The 18,700-nt window shown below is 39.3% G+C and overlaps 1 protein-coding gene across 1 annotated transcript in view; it reads left to right on the top strand.

Moving 5' to 3' along the window:
• GSDME (gasdermin E) overlaps positions 1–18,700 on the top strand; it is a 229,707-nt gene that overhangs the window by 84,927 nt on the left and 126,080 nt on the right. Inside the window, exon 4 of the mRNA XM_053715729.1 lies at positions 13,848–14,036. Coding sequence (XP_053571704.1) covers positions 13,848–14,036 — 189 coding nt within the window. The remainder of the gene's footprint in view (positions 1–13,847; positions 14,037–18,700) is intronic.

Below are 18,700 nucleotides of genomic sequence, written 5' to 3'. Positions count from 1 at the left end.
GTACCAGATGTACAAGCTTTTGTACAGGCTTTGGTCAGAATCAAGCCTGTTTACAGACCCATGACTCCTCCTTGGAGTCTAAATTTAGTTCTTTCAGTTCTTCAAGGGGTTCCGTTTGAACCTTTACATTCCATAGATATCAAGTTACTATCTTGGAAAGTTCTGTTTTTGGTTGCTATTTCTTCTGCTAGAAGAGTTTCTGAATTATCTGCTTTGCAGTGTGATCCACCTTATCTAGTGTTCCATTCAGATAAGGTTGTTTTGCGTACTAAACCTGGTTTTCTTCCAAAAGTAGTTTCCAACAAGAATATTAACCAGGAAATAGTTGTTCCTTCTCTGTGTCCAAATCCAGTTTCAAAGAAGGAACGTTTGTTATACAAGTTAGATGTGGTCCGTGCTTTAAAGTTCTATTTAGACGCAACAAAGGATTTCAGACAAACTTCATCTTTGTTTGTTGTTTATTCTGGTAAGAGGAGAGGACAAAAAGCTACTGCTACCTCTCTTTCTTTTTGGCTGAAAAGCATCATCCGATTGGCTTATGAGACTGCCGGACGGCAGCCTCCTGAACGAATCACAGCTCACTCTACTAGGGCTGTGGCTTCCACATGGGCCTTCAAGAACGAGGCTTCTGTTGATCAGATATGTAAGGCAGCGACTTGGTCTTCTCTGCACACTTTTGCCAAATTCTACAAATTTGATACTTATGCTTCTTTGGAGGCTATTTTTGGGAGAATGGTTTTGCAAGCCGTGGTGCCTTCCGTTTAGGTAACCTGATTTGCTCCCTCCCTTCATCCGTGTCCTAAAGCTTTGGTATTGGTTCCCACAAGTAATGGATGACGCCGTGGACCGGACACACCAATGTTGGAGAAAACAGAATTTATGCTTACCTGATAAATTACTTTCTCCAACAGTGTGTCCGGTCCACGGCCCGCCCTGGTTTTTTAATCAGGTTTGAAAAATTTCTTTCTCTATACACTACAGTCACCACGGCACCCTATAGTTTCTCCTTTTTTTCTCCTAACCGTCGGTCGAATGACTGGGGGGCGGAGCCTGAGGAGGGGCTATATGGGCAGCTTTTGCTGTGCTCTTTGCCATTTCCTGTTGGGGAAGAGAATATTCCCACAAGTAATGGATGACGCCGTGGACCGGACACACCGTTGGAGAAAGTAATTTATCAGGTAAGCATAAATTCTGTTTTTTACTATCACTACATTTAAACAGAAATAGAGCTTTTTGTATATTTACCTATCAAAACTATAAAAACAAATTTTTTTTTTAGTCAACCCAAAGTATTGATCTAGGCCCATTTTGGTATATTTCATGCCACCATTTCACTGCCAAATGCGATAAAAAAAAAAAAAAATGTTTCACAAACTTTAGGTTTCTCTCTCTGAAATTATTTACAAACAGCTTGTGCAATCATGGCACAAATGGTTGTAAATGCTTCTCTGGGATCCCCTTTGTTCAAAAATAGCAGACATATATGGTTTTGACATTGCTTTTTGGTAATTAGAAGGCTGCTAAATACAGCTGCGCACCACACTTATTATGCCTACCAGTGAAGGGTTTCATTAGGTAGCTTTAGTGTATAGGTTACCCTCCCACCTGACACATCCCACCCCCTGATCCCCAATAATCCCCTCTCAAAAAGCTCTCTCCCCCCCCCCCACCCCCCAATGGTCACCCCGTCTTAAGTTCTGGCAGAAAGTCTAAATAAAATATTTTTTATAATTATATATATATATATATATATATATTTATTTTTTATGCAGTGTATGATCCTCCCTGACCCCCCCAAACAGCCCTCTAACCCTCCCCCCTCAGCATATTAGCTGCCATCTTAGGTACTGGCAGTACCCAGTTTGCTATAATTTTATTTATGTGGCCAAAAAAAACTTTTTTCCTGTAGTGTAGCTTTCCCACCCTCTACCTCACTTTCCACTATAACAACCCCCTTTCCCTGCTTCCCCCTCCCTCCTTCCCACTCACTGCGGCTCCATGCTTTTTTTCCCCATAGCGTAGAGGTCCCACCCAACTCCCTCCCCCTCCAGCGATGGGGTTAATATACTTTCTGCCTGTTAAAAGTCAGCACAACTCCTGAGGTCTGGTAACACTCCAGTGAAGCCAGAGATGGCATAAAAGGAGATTGTGGCATTGGAGAAAGGAAAACATAAGAGCTGGAGGCCACACTTCAAGACCGCTTGGTGCAGTAACTGCCGAGATCACTCTAATGAGAAGGGGAGACGCTCACAATCTAAAGTGGGTAAGACGATTAAAGGATCCAGCTAATCCTGTTTATACATACTGAATACTGATGAGATCTGGATTGAGAAGGGCAAAGAGCTGCAGCACCTAAGATACGGTCCGGTGAGTGAGAAAGGTGAGGGCAGCCATTGAAGGTGGAGGTTAGCAGCTATCACACAGGACTGCATATAAGCTTACAAGAACCCCCAAAATACGAGGAGTAAGCAAACTAGTGAAGCCTTAGTATATTGTAGGCTAATAAGAATCCATGGTATGGAAAATGAAAACAAACTTTTGTATGCAATGATGTGAATGCTATATACAGTGGAGTGAGGGCATAACACTTAACATGAGACAAATGTTATGAGACAATGTGATTGTATAGAGCAACTGTAAGGAGCAAGCTACTGCAGGACTCTCTTATATATTCCTGATGTGACTAGGTTAAAGGATCTTTTGGTGTTGACGCAGCAAGCTAAACTACAGATATGTGAATATTGTATCAAATCCACTATTTAACTTTGTGGGGACAGATCATTTTGATTTCTTGGAAAATCTTCCTCAAGTGAATAAATCTACTAGTCACACTACTGTTGAGGAGGGTGGTTATAAGCTTTTTTTTATCCCAATGCTCCTGTGGGAGGGTTCAACATCACAAGATAGCCGCTAGAAAGAATAATAAACCTACGTCAATGAGCAAACAGCAGCTACTTTATTTTTTAAATCCTCAAAAGAGGAGAAACCTCAAGACACATAAGTAGCACACCAGATGAGGAAGAAGATTCAGATTCAGGATCCCAAGTTATAAATGAGGACTCAATACCGGTCACAAAAGAAGACGTTTAACATTTGGTCTCAAAATAGGACATAAATGCAAATTTTGAAAAATTACTGGAAAAGATAGAAACGTTACAGAACACAGTAACAACAAGCCTAACTGATCTCAAACAAGAAGTAGTGGATCTGGGCACAAGAGTAGATTCGCTGGAAAAAGGCGGCAACTCCATGGTAGAAGAAATTAATGCCCTCACGAATCAAGTCTCCTCTTAACAACAGGATTTTGAAGATATTTATGACAAGATGGAGGATTTGAAAAATCAAAGCTGAAGATCTTATATACTGTAAGATTAAAGGGAGTGCCTGAATCGGTAGGCCCTGCAGAATAACATGAATGTCTACTACACCTGTTTCAGAACATTACTGGAAAGTCTAGAGAAGATAAGTTTCAGATAGAAAGAGCTCACCGAGCACTCAGGGCAAAGCCCAAAGGAGAAGATCCTCCTAGAGATATTATCATTAAGATGCTCAGTTCTCCCAAGAAAGAGAGGAAATCCTAACGGCAGCAAGGAAGAATCCTACTTTTAAGTTCCAGGGGACATCATCCAGTTTTATCAAGACCTCTGCCTTCAAACACTACAAAAAAGAAGTGTCCTACATCCACATCTACTGCTACGGAAAAACCAGACACCATACCGCTGGGGTTTTCCATTCGCTCTTCATATCTTGTGGGACAATAGAACCATCTCTATTAAAGATCCTCAGGAGATACCGGAGGTGTGTCAAAGATTAAAAATGGAACCACCAGCTTTTACGCAGCAGGAGGAGCTGACAAACTACACGACAACAGGGAAAACCTCTGCAAAAGAAATGGTCCAGAGTAACAAAGAAAAAACCAAAGTCCTAATCTTTGACAAGAAGATTTCCTCCTCAAAGAACAGATAATGGCCAAGCTCTGGCTGACATCTGGATACCAGCATCAAGGTACTCACAACAGGAACACAGGGACCCTTTTTTTCAATGGGACTGTACCATAGATGAGTATATTGCTACTTCCTTCTTAATTGAGAGCTCTTGAATACTAAAGATATAAGTAATACTTGACTCTCAAATATTTAACTTTTGTTTATATAAAATGTTTAGTTCACGTTAATCAAGTTCTCAGAGCCCTAAGCATAGTGTTATATTTGGTCCACTTATTGAAGTTGTTGGATAAATAGGTTCTTCTCTCTCTGGTTGAGAAGAAATGCTAATGAACAGATCACCCTACTAACTTATAAGACTGAGACTGATAGGATTTCACCCCAAACAAAGTAGGTACCATATTACCATCAACCCTTTACCACCTTTGTTATTGCTTTGAAACATGTTGATGTTACAATATTGCACCATTTGGAATAGTGCTTATGAGTCCGAAACTGCCAAAATATTTTTTGTTGTATTTTATAGTTGTTATTCATGGTTATTTACATGTTATGAATTTTTTGTTAAAAGTTTACTTTTAGACCGGATGGTTATCACTGGACAGTGGGAAACATGTAATCTACAATATATTGGTAGAAGAACATTGTTTTACAATTCAATTATTAAGTTAGAAGACAACAGCACCAAAGGGAGGGGAGGGGACTGGAGGAAAAATATTTGATGATGAGTAATTTAAAACTAATCTCACACAATGTGAGGGGGCTTAACACTGATACTAATGACACAAAATCTTAAATTGAAAGCCAATGTAATATTCCTACAGGAGACACATTTCACCACCCAAACAATACCAAAATACTGGACACAACAATTTCCCCAACACTACCATTCTACTACCGAATCCAAAAAAGAGCAGTGACAATACTTCTACACAAATCATTAGACTTTGTTACTAAAGACATTAGGAATAAGGGAGGTAGATATGCGATACTAAGGGGCAAAATCCAAGATACAGCGATTACTTTATGCAATATATATGCCCCCAACGACAAACAAAATGTCTTCTTTCACCATATTTCACATTTACTCACACAATGATCCCAAACTAGGATAGTTTTAGCAGGAGATTTTAATGTTTCAATGTTTCTTTACTCGACAAGAGACACAACTAAAGTGACCAGTAAACAACATAGACATAATACTATAGTTAAATCAATTAGAGATTCACTTAAAGATCATAACCGTATTGACTCTTGGGACTCTCTAAGTAACTCTAAACATGATTTCACATACTATTCGCCTGTACACAAATCATACTCTACTCTAGAATATATATATATATATATATATATATATATATATATGCCAAATATTGATTCCTAACTTGATCTCCTCAGGCACTCAGACTTGTGTCTGGTCTGATCATTCTATTGTATATCTAGAATTGAAGGGTATAACTTCCACAGAAATAAATCTTGGACTTATGACGCTACATTGCTTAGGAACCTGGAGGTACATGGGAAAATTCTAAAAGCCCTACAGGAATACTGGGAAATAAATGTAGGTACCACTAATAATCCCTTGTTTACATGGGCTGCTCACAAACCCTATTCAAGAGGCTTACTTATAAAAGAAAAATCCATATACACAAAATATATCTAGGGTCACTGCGGACTTCTAAGAGAGATTGAGAAACTTGAAAAAACACATCAACATACTTTATCCCCCAATATTTAAAAAAAAACCTTCAGGCAAGAACTGACTAAGATACTAAACAAAACTTCTATTAGAGCAGCACATAGATTAAAAGCCCAATATTTAGTTTATTCAAAAAAGCCAGACAAATATTTTGCATACAAACTTAGGGAACAATCTAAATTTTTCTCTATACCCACATTACTTAAATAAAACGGGTCCTTCACCTAAAATCCACAAGAAATTACAGAAACATTTGCCCAATACTATGAGCTCTTGTATGATGGTCACACAAAGACGAACAGGTAACTTCTTACAAATGGCAAATCTGAAAACCATTCAGGACTCAGATTTGGAAATTCTTAATTCAGAGATTACGGCCAATGAAATGTTAAATGTACTTTAAAGACCTTAAACCAGGCAAGGCGGCAGGTCCAAATGGATTTAAAGGGGAATATTACAAACTCTTTAAGAAAAACATAGCACCCCATTTAGTGAAACTTTGCAATGAGATAATGTCAAGGAGGGAGATACCCACAGAATTATTGCAAGCTAGAATTGTAGTAATCCCAAAGGCAGGGAAGAATACTAAATTTTGTCAAAGTTATAGGCTAATTTCCCTGATCAACCAGGATATTACAATTCTCACTAAGGTTCTAGTTAATAGAATTAAATCAATTCTTCCATCACTAGTCCATCAGGATCAGGTGGGTATTGTAAGAAATAGGAAAGCCCCTGATAATATTAGAATAATAACCCTGGTAGAATATCTAGTAGCAACTAAGAAACCGGCACTAGTTCTATCCTTAGATGCGGAAAAGGTGTTTGATAGAGTGGACTGGGACTTTATGTTTAAAGTCCTTGAAACTATGAAATTTCGAGGAGCCCTCATACAAGTGCTCAAAAATATATATTCCCACCCGACAGTATCGGTTAGAGCAGCAGGCTATCAGTCAAGACCCATAAATATATTAAATGGCACCCGTCAAGGTTGCCCACTTTTGCCATGGTTATTCGCCATATGTATCGAACCGCTTGCATCTTTTATCCAAGAATCACCAGATATCTTGGGTATTTAACTAACACAAACTGAACATAAACTTACATTATTTGCGGACGACGTCCTCCTGACTTTAACTAAACCCTTGATATCCCAACCTGACTTATATAAGACTTATAAAATCAACCTGGATAGGTGCGAGGCTCTCCCCATTTCCCTACCACCTCACACCTAAAAAATGATAGAAACAAATTTAGAATTTACATAGGTGAAGAGTCATATTACATATTTGGGAGTAAAATTAAATAGTAATTTTTCAGAGCTATATAAATTGAATTATACCCCTATCTACAAGACTATCAGGAAAGCTTTGGGAAAATGGAAAAGGGGTAACTTTTTTTGGTATGGACGAATGTCAGTCATAAAAATGAATATCCTTCCAAGATTATTATATCTTTTTCGAGCACTACCAATCAAGATCCCCCCAACAGACTTAAATTCTATTCAAGCAGACAATGCGATTTTTAAGGGGTGACAGAAGAGCGAGGATAGCTTTGCATATTCTAAAGAGACACAGACAATTGGGAGGTGTGGGTATACCAAATTTAATGGAATGTTATCAGGCCGCTAGAATACCTCTGTGAGGGACCGCCTCATACCCTGAATGAGTACCTCTGTCAGAACACTTCCCTTGTTCTGGACATCCCTTTATCCAGAGCAATGGCTCCTGTTATCTCCCTTTGACCGCAGTTTAAAGTTATGGAGGGGTACAGAACTGAGGCAACACTCAGTGGTCTGAACACAAAATGAACACTTTATTTAAAAGCAGCACACATATTTATACACCCTGGCATTCCAGAGTCACAGAGTTTCAGGTTTTAGAGGCAATTGGTTAAACAGTAAAGCAAACATACAAACAATGCAAACATAAAACCTCTAACAATTGTCTATTCACAGGTAAAACAGATTAACTTATCAAGTTAATTACCTGGGGAGGAAAGTTTACTTAGACAATCTGATTTTGGGCAGTCTAGTTAACATAATCACACAGGAACACAATCAATTTACCCAGACAGACTCCTGAGAAACAATCAGATCAGAAACGTAAATAAAATACATCTTGTTACAAAATATAAAAACAGCTCTTATTAACTATTAAGTCCTTTATGCCCACTTGGTTTATAGAGTCACAATTGCTCTCACAAGGGGCACTCACACCCTGTACCCATCCTGTATTTATGGATACAGGGTGACATGGACATAAGACAGAGTTATGAAAGTACATGGGGTGTCCAGCATATCAAATTCCACATTTCCATGCAGTCTCTGGATATCCTTAAGCCCAAAGAATGTTCCATAACAGGCCCTCAGATCTTGGTGACTCACGTCACATATCTCCCCCTTCGGAAGGAGACTAACACAGGAGGAGACCCCAGACGGGTTGACTTTGAAGTTAGTCCATAGATCCATTCCTCCAATGCCCGTATCCACACAGTACCCCAAACAAATTGTCCTAAACAGAGCATCAATCACCCGGCCGACCTCTGCCTCTCTCATAGAACATACTTGCTGCTGGGGAGAAGTGCTGTCCCTTCTCCCTGGAGTCCTTTCAGTCGCTGGAGGGAAGACAGGGTGGCTGGGCTCACTCCAACATGCTGTTGTGGATCTGGGCCAACTGCCCAGCATCCTTGGAGAATACAGGTGGAGACTGTAGTCCCATCCACTTGTACTGGATAGGAATCTCCCATTGCATGCAGAGAGAAGCTGACATCTCTCGGTCCCAAAGCCAGCTGTCATTCCTGTTTTCTGGGGTGCCGGTTAGGGGTGGGCAGAGGCCAACAACACTCTGCCCTGTTGCCTGCTCTTCTGTTGGGTAATCCGCATCTGACACCTCAAAGGAAAAGTCAATTAGATCCACAATCTCTGGGTCCAGCTGGGGAGATAACAGGGTGACTAGGGTCCCCATGCCAGGGGGTTGGGGTCTGGGCCGACTTCCCCATATCCCTGCACTCCACGTGTGGAGACCACTGTCTCATCCACACCTCCCGTACCAACATCCGTGGATATGAAGTCCACTAGATCCGCTGCCTCTGAAGGAAGTAAAGGACCACTTTCCAGCAGTTCTAGGTAATCCACCTCAAGGTACCATTCCTGATAGATAAGCCATGTCAGGTCAGGCTCTAAGGCAAGTGCTTCCGATGGCTGTAACAGCTCCTGCCTCTTGATTTGAATGTCCCAGAATTGATATCCCTCGGGACTGCCAATGTCAACTTTCTCCTCAAATGCTTCCCATAATAAGCCACGGCCACCAAAGTCATCACCTTCCGGGGAATAGTGCATTTCTGCCCTCAACTGCCACCTGTCTGCAAACCAATATAACGCTCTGTACCGATCCTCGAGCTCGACCTCTCTTTGCACCAGACACTTCAGTTTGGCTATCCCCTCACCTGTGTGTTGTCCTCTCAGTAAGCAGAGCCGCAAGTTTACCTGGTCCCCGAAGCGCTGTTTTGGGGAGGGCAGGACTTTGCCTCTGCAGCCATACCAATTCTCAGTGCATCTTCCCACATCTCTAGCCGAATCAGGACTCTCCATTCCAGGTACATCTCCTCTGGAACTGGCTCTCCTAAAACAGCAAGGGCGACTTTGACTTGCCGTTCGAAGTCCCATATTGGAACTTCCCATTTAGAGGTATCTGATCCCAGCATCTCAGCTGTCCGAATATTCCGATACCTGGTAATCTGCTTCACCACCTCGGCATTCGTTACCCGGACTGCTGCTTCGGATGGGTTGGCTCCGTAGATTGACAACCTTCTCCGCACTATTTTTCCTCTGCATCATCTATAATCGTCTGGCTGCGATCCTTCACTGGCTGCCATTGGCGCATCTTTGTAGTGCTGCTTAGGGACTGATAGCTAGGCAGCACATCCCTCCAACCCAGCTTGTCTTGTGCAGAAACAGGTTCGTCAAGGTGGGTCAGCACTTGCTGCATTCGCCAAAGGAGCTCCACTTCCATAGCTGCGGGTGACAGTGCCACTCCTCCTCTGTCAGCAGGACAAGAAATCATTCCCAGTGCTTGCCACCAAATGTGATGGACCGCCTGGTACCCCGAATGAGTACCTCCATCAGAACACTTTCCTTGTCCTGGACATCCTTTTATCCAGAGCAATAGCTACTGGTATCTCCCTTTGACCGCAGTCTAAAGTTATGGAGGGGAACAGAACTGAGGCAACACTCAGTGGTCTGAACACAAAATGAACACTTTATTTAAAAGCAGCACACATATTTATACACCCTGGCATTCCAGAGTCACAGAGCTTCAGGTTTTAGAGGGAATTGGTTAAACAGTAAAGCAAACATACAAACAATACATAAAACCTCTAACAATTGTCTATTCACAGGTAAAACAGATAAACATATCAAGTTAATTAACTGAGTTAAAAAGAGAGAATATGCAAGCACATATCTTCGTACAAAAGTCCATTTTTATTCAGCAAAATTTAAAAGGATTGATGAAACCATTAATACACAGCTTCAAGGCGTTTTGCTGCTTGAAGCTGTGTATTAATGGTTTCATCAATCCTTTTAAATTTTGCTGAATAAAAATGGACTTTTATACGAAGATATGTGCTTGCAGATTCTTTTTTTAACTTTCTTGCACAAGAACTTCTCTAAGTCAGCTGACCACCTTCAGTTCCTTTTTCAACTCCATTGAAGTACGATTCCAGTCAGACATAGGAGGCTGTTTTCCGATTGGTTGAGAAGGGGGCAGGACACCTTGTTCAGACGCTGAACAGAGGAGGATACGGCAGACAGCGTGTTCTTGGCGGAGTCAGCTGCAATCAATTAAAAGGATTTCTCCCAGAGGATAAGGAAGTAACAACCCGGCTAGGTGAGCATCCTTCGGTTCCGCTAGGTTGCGGTGGTGGTCGGTGGAACCTAAAGGGTCTGACAACCTTTCACCAGAATACAAGTTTGTACTCCTATCATGGGAAGAGAGTGCCTTTCAACTACGAGATTGTGAGTACCCGCTTTTCATCTCATGCCGATCCCCCTTCTCACGTCAGCCTGTCTTTTCACTCGTTGTTTGCACAATTATCTCCAAGGTTCTTCTTTAACTTTATCCAAGTTAATTAACTGGGGAGGAAAGTTTACTCAGACAATCTGATTTTGGGCAGTCTAGTTAACATAATCACACAGGAACACAATCAATTTACACAGACAGACTCCTGAGAAACAATCAGATCAGAAACTTAAATAAAATACATCTTATTACATAATATAAAAACAGCTCTTATTAACTATTAAGTCCTTTATGCCCACTTGGTTTATAGAGTCACAATTGCTCCCACAAGGGGCACTCACATCCTGTACCCATCCTGCATTTATGGATACAGGGTGACATGGACATGACAGAGTTATGAAAGTACATGGGGTGTCCAGCATATAAAATTCCACATTTCCATGCAGTCTCTGGGTATCCTTAAGCCCATGTACCTCCTGCCCAAAGAATGTGCCATTACAGGCCCTCAGATCTTGGTGACTCACACTACTATTTTGGGGAAAAATTTAAGGGAAGTGACATGGACAGTAATTGAAGCTGAGATAGGATACAACACATCCTCTGATATATTGTGGGATCCGAATATAAAAAGGAACAAATTGCAAAATAGATCACCAGTTACAATTGAAACTCTACATATTTGGAATACCCTAACTAAAACTAATACCAAGCCAATCCTTACTTATTCCCATTACATTTTTACTACTCTTGGAACACCGGCAAAGATTAGGGAAATGGGAAAATAAGGGGCTATAAAGAGTAGCGTATTTCTTGCACAGTTAACAAGTACTTACCTTCAATCAGATACAGGACAAGATTTAGCCACATACTGTAAGTTACACTGGTTTTATATCTACAAATCTTCTCTGCCATCACTAAATACATAGTAAATAAGAACTTGATGTCAAACAAGGAACCCCTAAGGGAACCCAGAGCGGGGTGCGCTTAGTGAACCAAACAATCAAATTAGTGCACAAACCATATGGTTTCCGTGGGATCGGGCAGTAAGTTCAAAACAATTGGAATGAAAAGTGCAGGCGGCAAAGCTCCTCTGGTCCTCGGAGTGAAGGTTTCTTAAAATTATAAGTGAAAAAGAGGGCGCCACATAGCGTTATACTGTTGTTGTAAAATCAGAAGGCAGAATATTCAAAAAGGCTTACCAAATGGCTCTGCACCGTTCTATGACCGGTGCTATCAGGCAGACTAACACTCTCAGTGGTTAGCACACTGGGTGGCCTCAGCTGAACTGCAAACAGGTGGATCTCAGTGTTGCTTGATTGCAGTAAACCAAACGTCTGTGTAGACCATGTAATGCAGACTGCAGTGGATTTTAAAATCAAAACCCTTTTCAGGTTAGATCAATAAAAATGTAAGACAACTTCCATATGATAGAATTAAAATCTTTAAACCATAAAAGAATTGCTACGCGTTTCTAGACCAATTTCTGGTCTTTTCCTCAGGCATAAAAACAATGGATCCATTGTTTTTATGCCTGAGGAAAAGACCAGACATTGGTCTAGAAACGCGTAGCAATTCTTTTATGGATTAAAGATTTTAATTCTATCATATGGAAGTTGTCTTACATTTTTATTGATCTAACCTGAAAAGGGTTTTGATTTTAAAATCCACTGCAGTCTGCATTACATGGTCTACACAATATTTGGGGGAGGTTGCTCCCTGTATTTAAGGATAGGTGGGGGATGAAAACTATCATTCCTCAAAAAATCTACTGAGTAAGAGGCCTATCATACCTTGTTGTGATTGTGTATGTTAGGCATCTATAATAATACTGTACCATCCTTTTTTTTTCTATGTTGTGTTTAATTCTGTATATTACTACCATTTTGCTTTTGATTGCTATGATATGGTTCTTGCGTGAGATTTTACAACCAGTAATTTAATATTACTGACCACAAAATCCAGGTCCTGCCATGGCCATCCCAGTCCCCTGACTGGAACCCCTAGAAAACCTGTGGGGTGAACTGAAGAGGAGAGTCCACCAACATCGACCTCGCAATTTGAGGAATCTGGAGAGATTCTGTAAGAAGGAATTGTCTCAGATCTCTTGCTATGTATTCTCCAACCTCATCAGGCAGTATAGGAGAAGACTCAGAGCTGTTATCTTAGCAAAGTATTAACTAAAAGGGGGTGCCAATAATTGTACCACACATATATTTAACAAAGATTTATTTATTTTATTGGATAAACCTGCATTGTGTTTGCAATTGTTTGATATCCATGAGAGCAGAGTATTTTTTGTGTATTTTTTTTTTTTAACAAAAGATCAAAAGGTTAAAAAATAAAGACAATTTTTCACAGCTTTCTTTTCTCATATCTACCAAGGGTGTAAATATTAGTGGAGGGTACTATATACTGAAAATTCAAGTATATGCAGTATTAGCTATAGAAAAGCGATTTAAACCATAAGCAGCAAACAAAATGGGGAAGAGTGTATACAGAAAGCTTAATAATTAACTTTATAGTTCCTGACAGAGAACAGATAAAGAGGCTTTTGTGCAGAAAAAAAAGATAAGGATGTCTGCTCTCCCTGCAAGCTCAGCTCATTTGAATGGGTTGTGGTGTCTATGAGCAAAACAACTATTTTTCATACAAAAATATGACCTAAATCCTCAATTTTCTATACATTTTATACCCTGCTTTTGGTACAGCAAGTCATTGGAACACACATTAAGGGCAAAACAAATTTACAGTAAAATGTCCCTTTAAGGATATCTCTGTTAGGACTGATTAGTCTGATAGACCACACACACACACACACTTACATGTTCTTATATATTAATAACCTAAAAATTCAGGCCTTTTACCAACCCTTAAAAATAAACATTTGACAAGCTTGATGTATACCTTTCATACTGTTTATAGTACAATACATACTTTAGTAATATGTGTTACCATACGTTAGTAAGTGGAGCTGTGTGCTGTATGTACACATGGCTATATTACTTTTGGCCACTGGAACAATTAGTTAATGGTACTGCAAATAAACATACTTTTATTATAAGATAATAGTTTAATAACCTTTTTAACTTTTCCTTAGCTTTGTAAATACTGATGTGTTGTAGCTTATATTGTTTTATTTGCAATGTTATGTGCATATTTAATGTTTTATTATATTTTTCTCACAAGAGTTTTGTTTGTTGTCGGAAAAGCAAGGAGGTTTTGAGAAAGAAAACACTGAAAGGCATCAAAGCCATGATTCAGTTCTTCATGACACCTTATCAATGTATACCTGGGATGTTGTAGATGGTGTCAAAAATGACTCCCAGCAAAGAAAAGCTGTTCCGTGTAATGCCAGTCTACATTTCCTGATGCAAGGTATGTCAGTAAACAGAGCCGTGAATTCAGTACCGGTTAGTTATGTGGTTTTATTTTTATTTTATTTTATTTTTCCAAATGTCTGACAATCAGTTTAGATTGTAATAAATGTAGCATCAAAGCTTTGTGATATCATTTTATTATTTGTTATATTTATATATGTATAGAAAAAGTCCCACATATGATTTTATTGCAGATTTTCCAATATCTTATTCCTCTACATTAACTTTATCATCTTTTATTATAATAAGGAATAGACATGCTTAATATTTATTAGTATATTTGCTTGATATTGCACTACAGTTGTATGCATACACATATTTGAGAATAAATTAACACAACCTCTGGAGTGAACAAACAAAACACCATATTTTTGCAAATTGCATTGAAATATTTATTTGATGAATTTAATTGATTTTTATTTTGAAAAAAAAAATGCAAACAAAAAAAACCTAAAAATTGCATGTGCAAAAGTGTGGGCACCCTTTCAGTCAGGACTTAGTAACAACACCTTTAGCGGAATTTACAGCCTCCAAACACTTTTTTGTAGCCCTCTAGCAGTCTTTAGTCTTGGTTTAGGAATATTTCCATTCTTCCTTACAGGATACTTCTATTTCAGAAATATTCTTAGGTTTTATTGCATACACTGCATAGATTTTCAATAATATTTAAGTGTGGGGGCTGCAATTACAAAGCCTTAATCTTTTGTTTCTTGAAGTAATTTATGGTTGATTTTTTAGTTATGTTTTGGATCATTGCCTTGTTGGAATAACCAGCCTCTGTCCAGTGTCTCTTTTTTTTACGGTCTGTGGGAAATTAGCTCCCATGAGTTGTTGATTTTGAGAATCTATTCTTCCCTGTACCTTTACAGTATTTTCTGTACCGCCAGCTGCCACATAACCACAAAGCATAATACAGTAGATTCACCCCCATGTTTAGAAATTGGCAACATTTTTTTATCCAAACATACCTTTTGGAGATTGTAGCTGAAGAGCTCAACTTTTAATTCACCAGACCAGCACTTGGTTCCAGAATGCTTTTGGCTTACCTATGTAGCTGTGTTGAAAATCATGTTTGTGTAAGTGCCACTGAACAGTGGTCATGTGCACCACTACTGAAGTGCCAGCTTAAAGTGATATTAAACCCACATTTTTTCTTTCATGATTCAGATAGAGCATGCAATTTTAAGCAACTTTCTAATTTGCTCATATTATCAATTTTTCTTTGTTTTCTTTTGCTATCTTTATTTGAAAAGCAAGACTGTAAAAATAGGAGCCAATTTTTGGTTCAGCACCTGAGTTGCACTTGCTTATAGGTGGCTAAATGTAGGCACCAATCAGCAAGTGCTATCCAGGGATCCGAATAAAAAAATGGCTCGGCTCCTTAGCTTAGATTCCTGTTTTTTCATAGCTTAGATAGCATAGATTGCTTAGATAAAATTGATAATAGGAGTAAATTAGAAAATTGCTTTTAATCTTCCTGCATGTCCTTTGCAGTGTCACTGGAGTTTTGTTTTGCATTCCTGACCAGTGTATATGTATGTGTGTATATATATATATATATATATATATATATATATATATATATATATATATATATATATATATATGTGTGTGTGTGTGTGTATATATATATATATATATATATATATATATATATATATATATATATAATGTGTGTGTGTATATATGTATGTATGTGTGTATGTGTATATATATATATATATGTATACACACACAAAACCACGATGGCGCTTACCAGCAAACCAGGTCTTCAAAGGCTAGCGTTTCTTCAGCAGGTGCACCACCAAAAAACTTCCTAAAAATTTTCAGCTGTAGGGAACCAGGGGAACAGCGTCATCGTCCAAACGTTAAACAATCCAGAAAGTTAAACAAAAAAGTTCACGGCATCACCAGAAGCTGAATCCAGTGCAAGAAAACATAAATTATGCTTACCTAATAATTTCATTTTCTTCCATGGGAAAGAGTCCACAGCCGCATTCATTACTTGTGGGTAATAAGAACCTAGCCACCAGGAGGAGGCAAAGACACACCAGCCAAATGCTTAAATACTCCTCCCACTTCCCCTATCCGCCAGTCTTTCTGCCGAGGAGCAAGGATCAGTGGAAGAAATATCAAGGTGAAAGGGTGCCAGAAGACTATACACGAAAAACGCATAAAAAAACGGGCGGGGTGCTGTGGACTCTTTCCCACTGAAGAAAATAAAATGATCAGGTAAGCATAGTTTATGTTTCTTCTATAAGGTACGACGAGTCCACGGATTCATCCTTTACTTGTGGGATATTATCCTCCTGCTAACAGGAAGTGGCAAAGAGCACGACAGCAGAGCTGTCTATATAGCTCCTCCCTTAGCTCCAACCCAGTCATTCTCTTTGCCTACTCTAAGTACTAGGAAGGGTAAAGTGAAAGAGGTGATAAAATATTAGTTTTTAATTTCTTCAAGCAAGAGTTTTTTGTTTTAAATGGTACCGGTGTGTACTATTTTCTCTCAGGCAGCAGATGGATGAAGACTTCTGCCTGGAGGATGATGATCTTAGCATTTGTAACTAAGATCCAGTGCTGTTCCCACAGAGGCTGAGGGGTACAAGAAACTTCAGTGTGAGGAACGTTTTCATGCTATATAGCAGTGAGGTATGTTCAGTCATTTTTTCTGGAGAGACTGTGTATTTCAGAAAGGCTGACAGTATCCACATGAGGGTAAGGATAAGCAGTAATCCTAAGAGCTATAGAAAGGCATTACTAAGCTTGCATAAGGGGCTAATTACAAAAATGGTTGACACTGAGTTTTGAATGTTTGTGGGCAAACATTTTATGAACTGGGAGTGCTGTTAAGGTTTTGTGGGCAATAACGTTTTTTTGGGCAACTTTATTGAGGGTACACTTGGCTTATTTTTTGGGTCTCAGAACCCACATGGCTAGTTTATGATAAAGTAATTTTTATTATTTTGTAACAAAGGCATAATAACAGACAAAGTGTGAAAGAAAGATGAATCAAAATAAATCAAGAGAACAAAAATCTTGGTTCTCTAAAGTTACATAGTAATAAAAACAATGCAAAATACAAATCAATAAATCGTTCAATTACTGAGTTATAGCATGTAGGGTCGCTCTTACAGGAGAATTTTAATAGCGTCATGCGTAGTGGGACAATAGTCCTTTTAATATAAATTCTCATGTTTGAGCTATAATTCAAGTTGTTTAGTGCATTTTTATGAAGCTGTAAGGCCCACATTAGTTGCATATTACCAAGGTAAAGGTCATCTAGATAAAGTATTAGTGAAAGAGGAAAAGAGTAAGGTAAAGCAAAGGGAGAAAGAGAGATGGGGTGTAGAGAGGGGAACAACTCCTGACCATTCTGCTCCAGTTTGTGTAAAGATTTATTTTATGTGGGGTTAATATGACTCCTATTTATCTGTGTTATACCTATCTTTTCTGGGGACTCTATGTGCCAGAGGGTGGGGCCCCCTAAGTGAGGGGTTCTATCCCATTAGGCTAATGTGTTAAGACCCATTATGTAATATCCAGTAATACCATACTTTCTGGAAGGTTTCTTGGGTATCCAGGAGAAATGCTGCCTGTTCTGACATATTATAATAGAATTTAATTTTGTGTTGGATTTCTTCCCAGGAAGGGGCACACTCCCTCCAGTGACGGGCTATACAGATCCTCGTGGCGGTGCATGTTATCCTGATAAACAAATTAATATATTTGTTAAATTCTTTAAGCCTGACATGGAGCAGTGCTTGTTCCATGGTAAGTCTAATGGGGCTGTCTAGGGTAGAGCTTAAGAACCGAGATAGTCGGTTCCACACCCTATGTGAATAGGTGCAGTCCCACCACATGTGTCTATAGTCCCCCACCTCCCCACAGCCTCTATAACAAAGTCTGGATCTATCTTTGGTAGAGTGTGAGGTTATCAGCGGTGTTAGATACCAACGGAAGTTGGTTTTAATGCAGTTTTCCCACATGTCTGCACTCAACAATCCCTTTCCTGCACTAGAGAGAGTTATATACCAAACTTGGACCTCCATTTCCTTGTTTATATCCTTTTCCCATTTAGTTTGTAAAAAGGATTTGGAGTTGTCTGAAGCTAGCTGAATTGCCTGGTAAAGCCTAGAGATAGTGTTCTTGGGTCTGGATGAGGAGCTGCATATGTTTTCTAATGTAGAGGGTAAGTTTTTAGTTATGAGTGGTAAGAGAGGGTGAATTATGGAGGTTAGCTGCAGGTAAAGGAACCATTCTAGTTTGATTGGCTGTAATTTTTCTTGTAGTTGTGTGTAGCTCATCATTTTGCCTCCTACTATAATGTCAGCGATTCTATAAAGTCCTCTGTTTTCCCATTTTTTGATGATGGGAACCAGTTCATACCTAACTAGGCTAGTGAGTGTGGCTTTAACTGAGTGCAAAGGGAGTAGAGCCAGGGAGGTGGTTAGCCTGGACCATTGCTTGATCATAAAATCTATTATTGGATGTTCATGTTGTGTCCTGCTAAGGCACCGTTTAGGGTCCCAAAGAATCAAGTCTCGTGGGATAAGTCCTGCAATATCTGACTCTAGCTGCGTCCAAACAATGTCCTTGTCTGGGCCATTAAGAAGAGCTGTCTGCGCTAGTCTAGCTGCCTGAAAATAGTGCTTAAGATTTGGT

This window comes from Bombina bombina, chromosome 5 (genome assembly GCF_027579735.1).
Source record: "Bombina bombina isolate aBomBom1 chromosome 5, aBomBom1.pri, whole genome shotgun sequence".
NCBI classification, from domain to species: Eukaryota; Metazoa; Chordata; class Amphibia; order Anura; family Bombinatoridae; genus Bombina; species Bombina bombina.
This window is presented reverse-complemented; position numbering and strand designations above follow the sequence as displayed.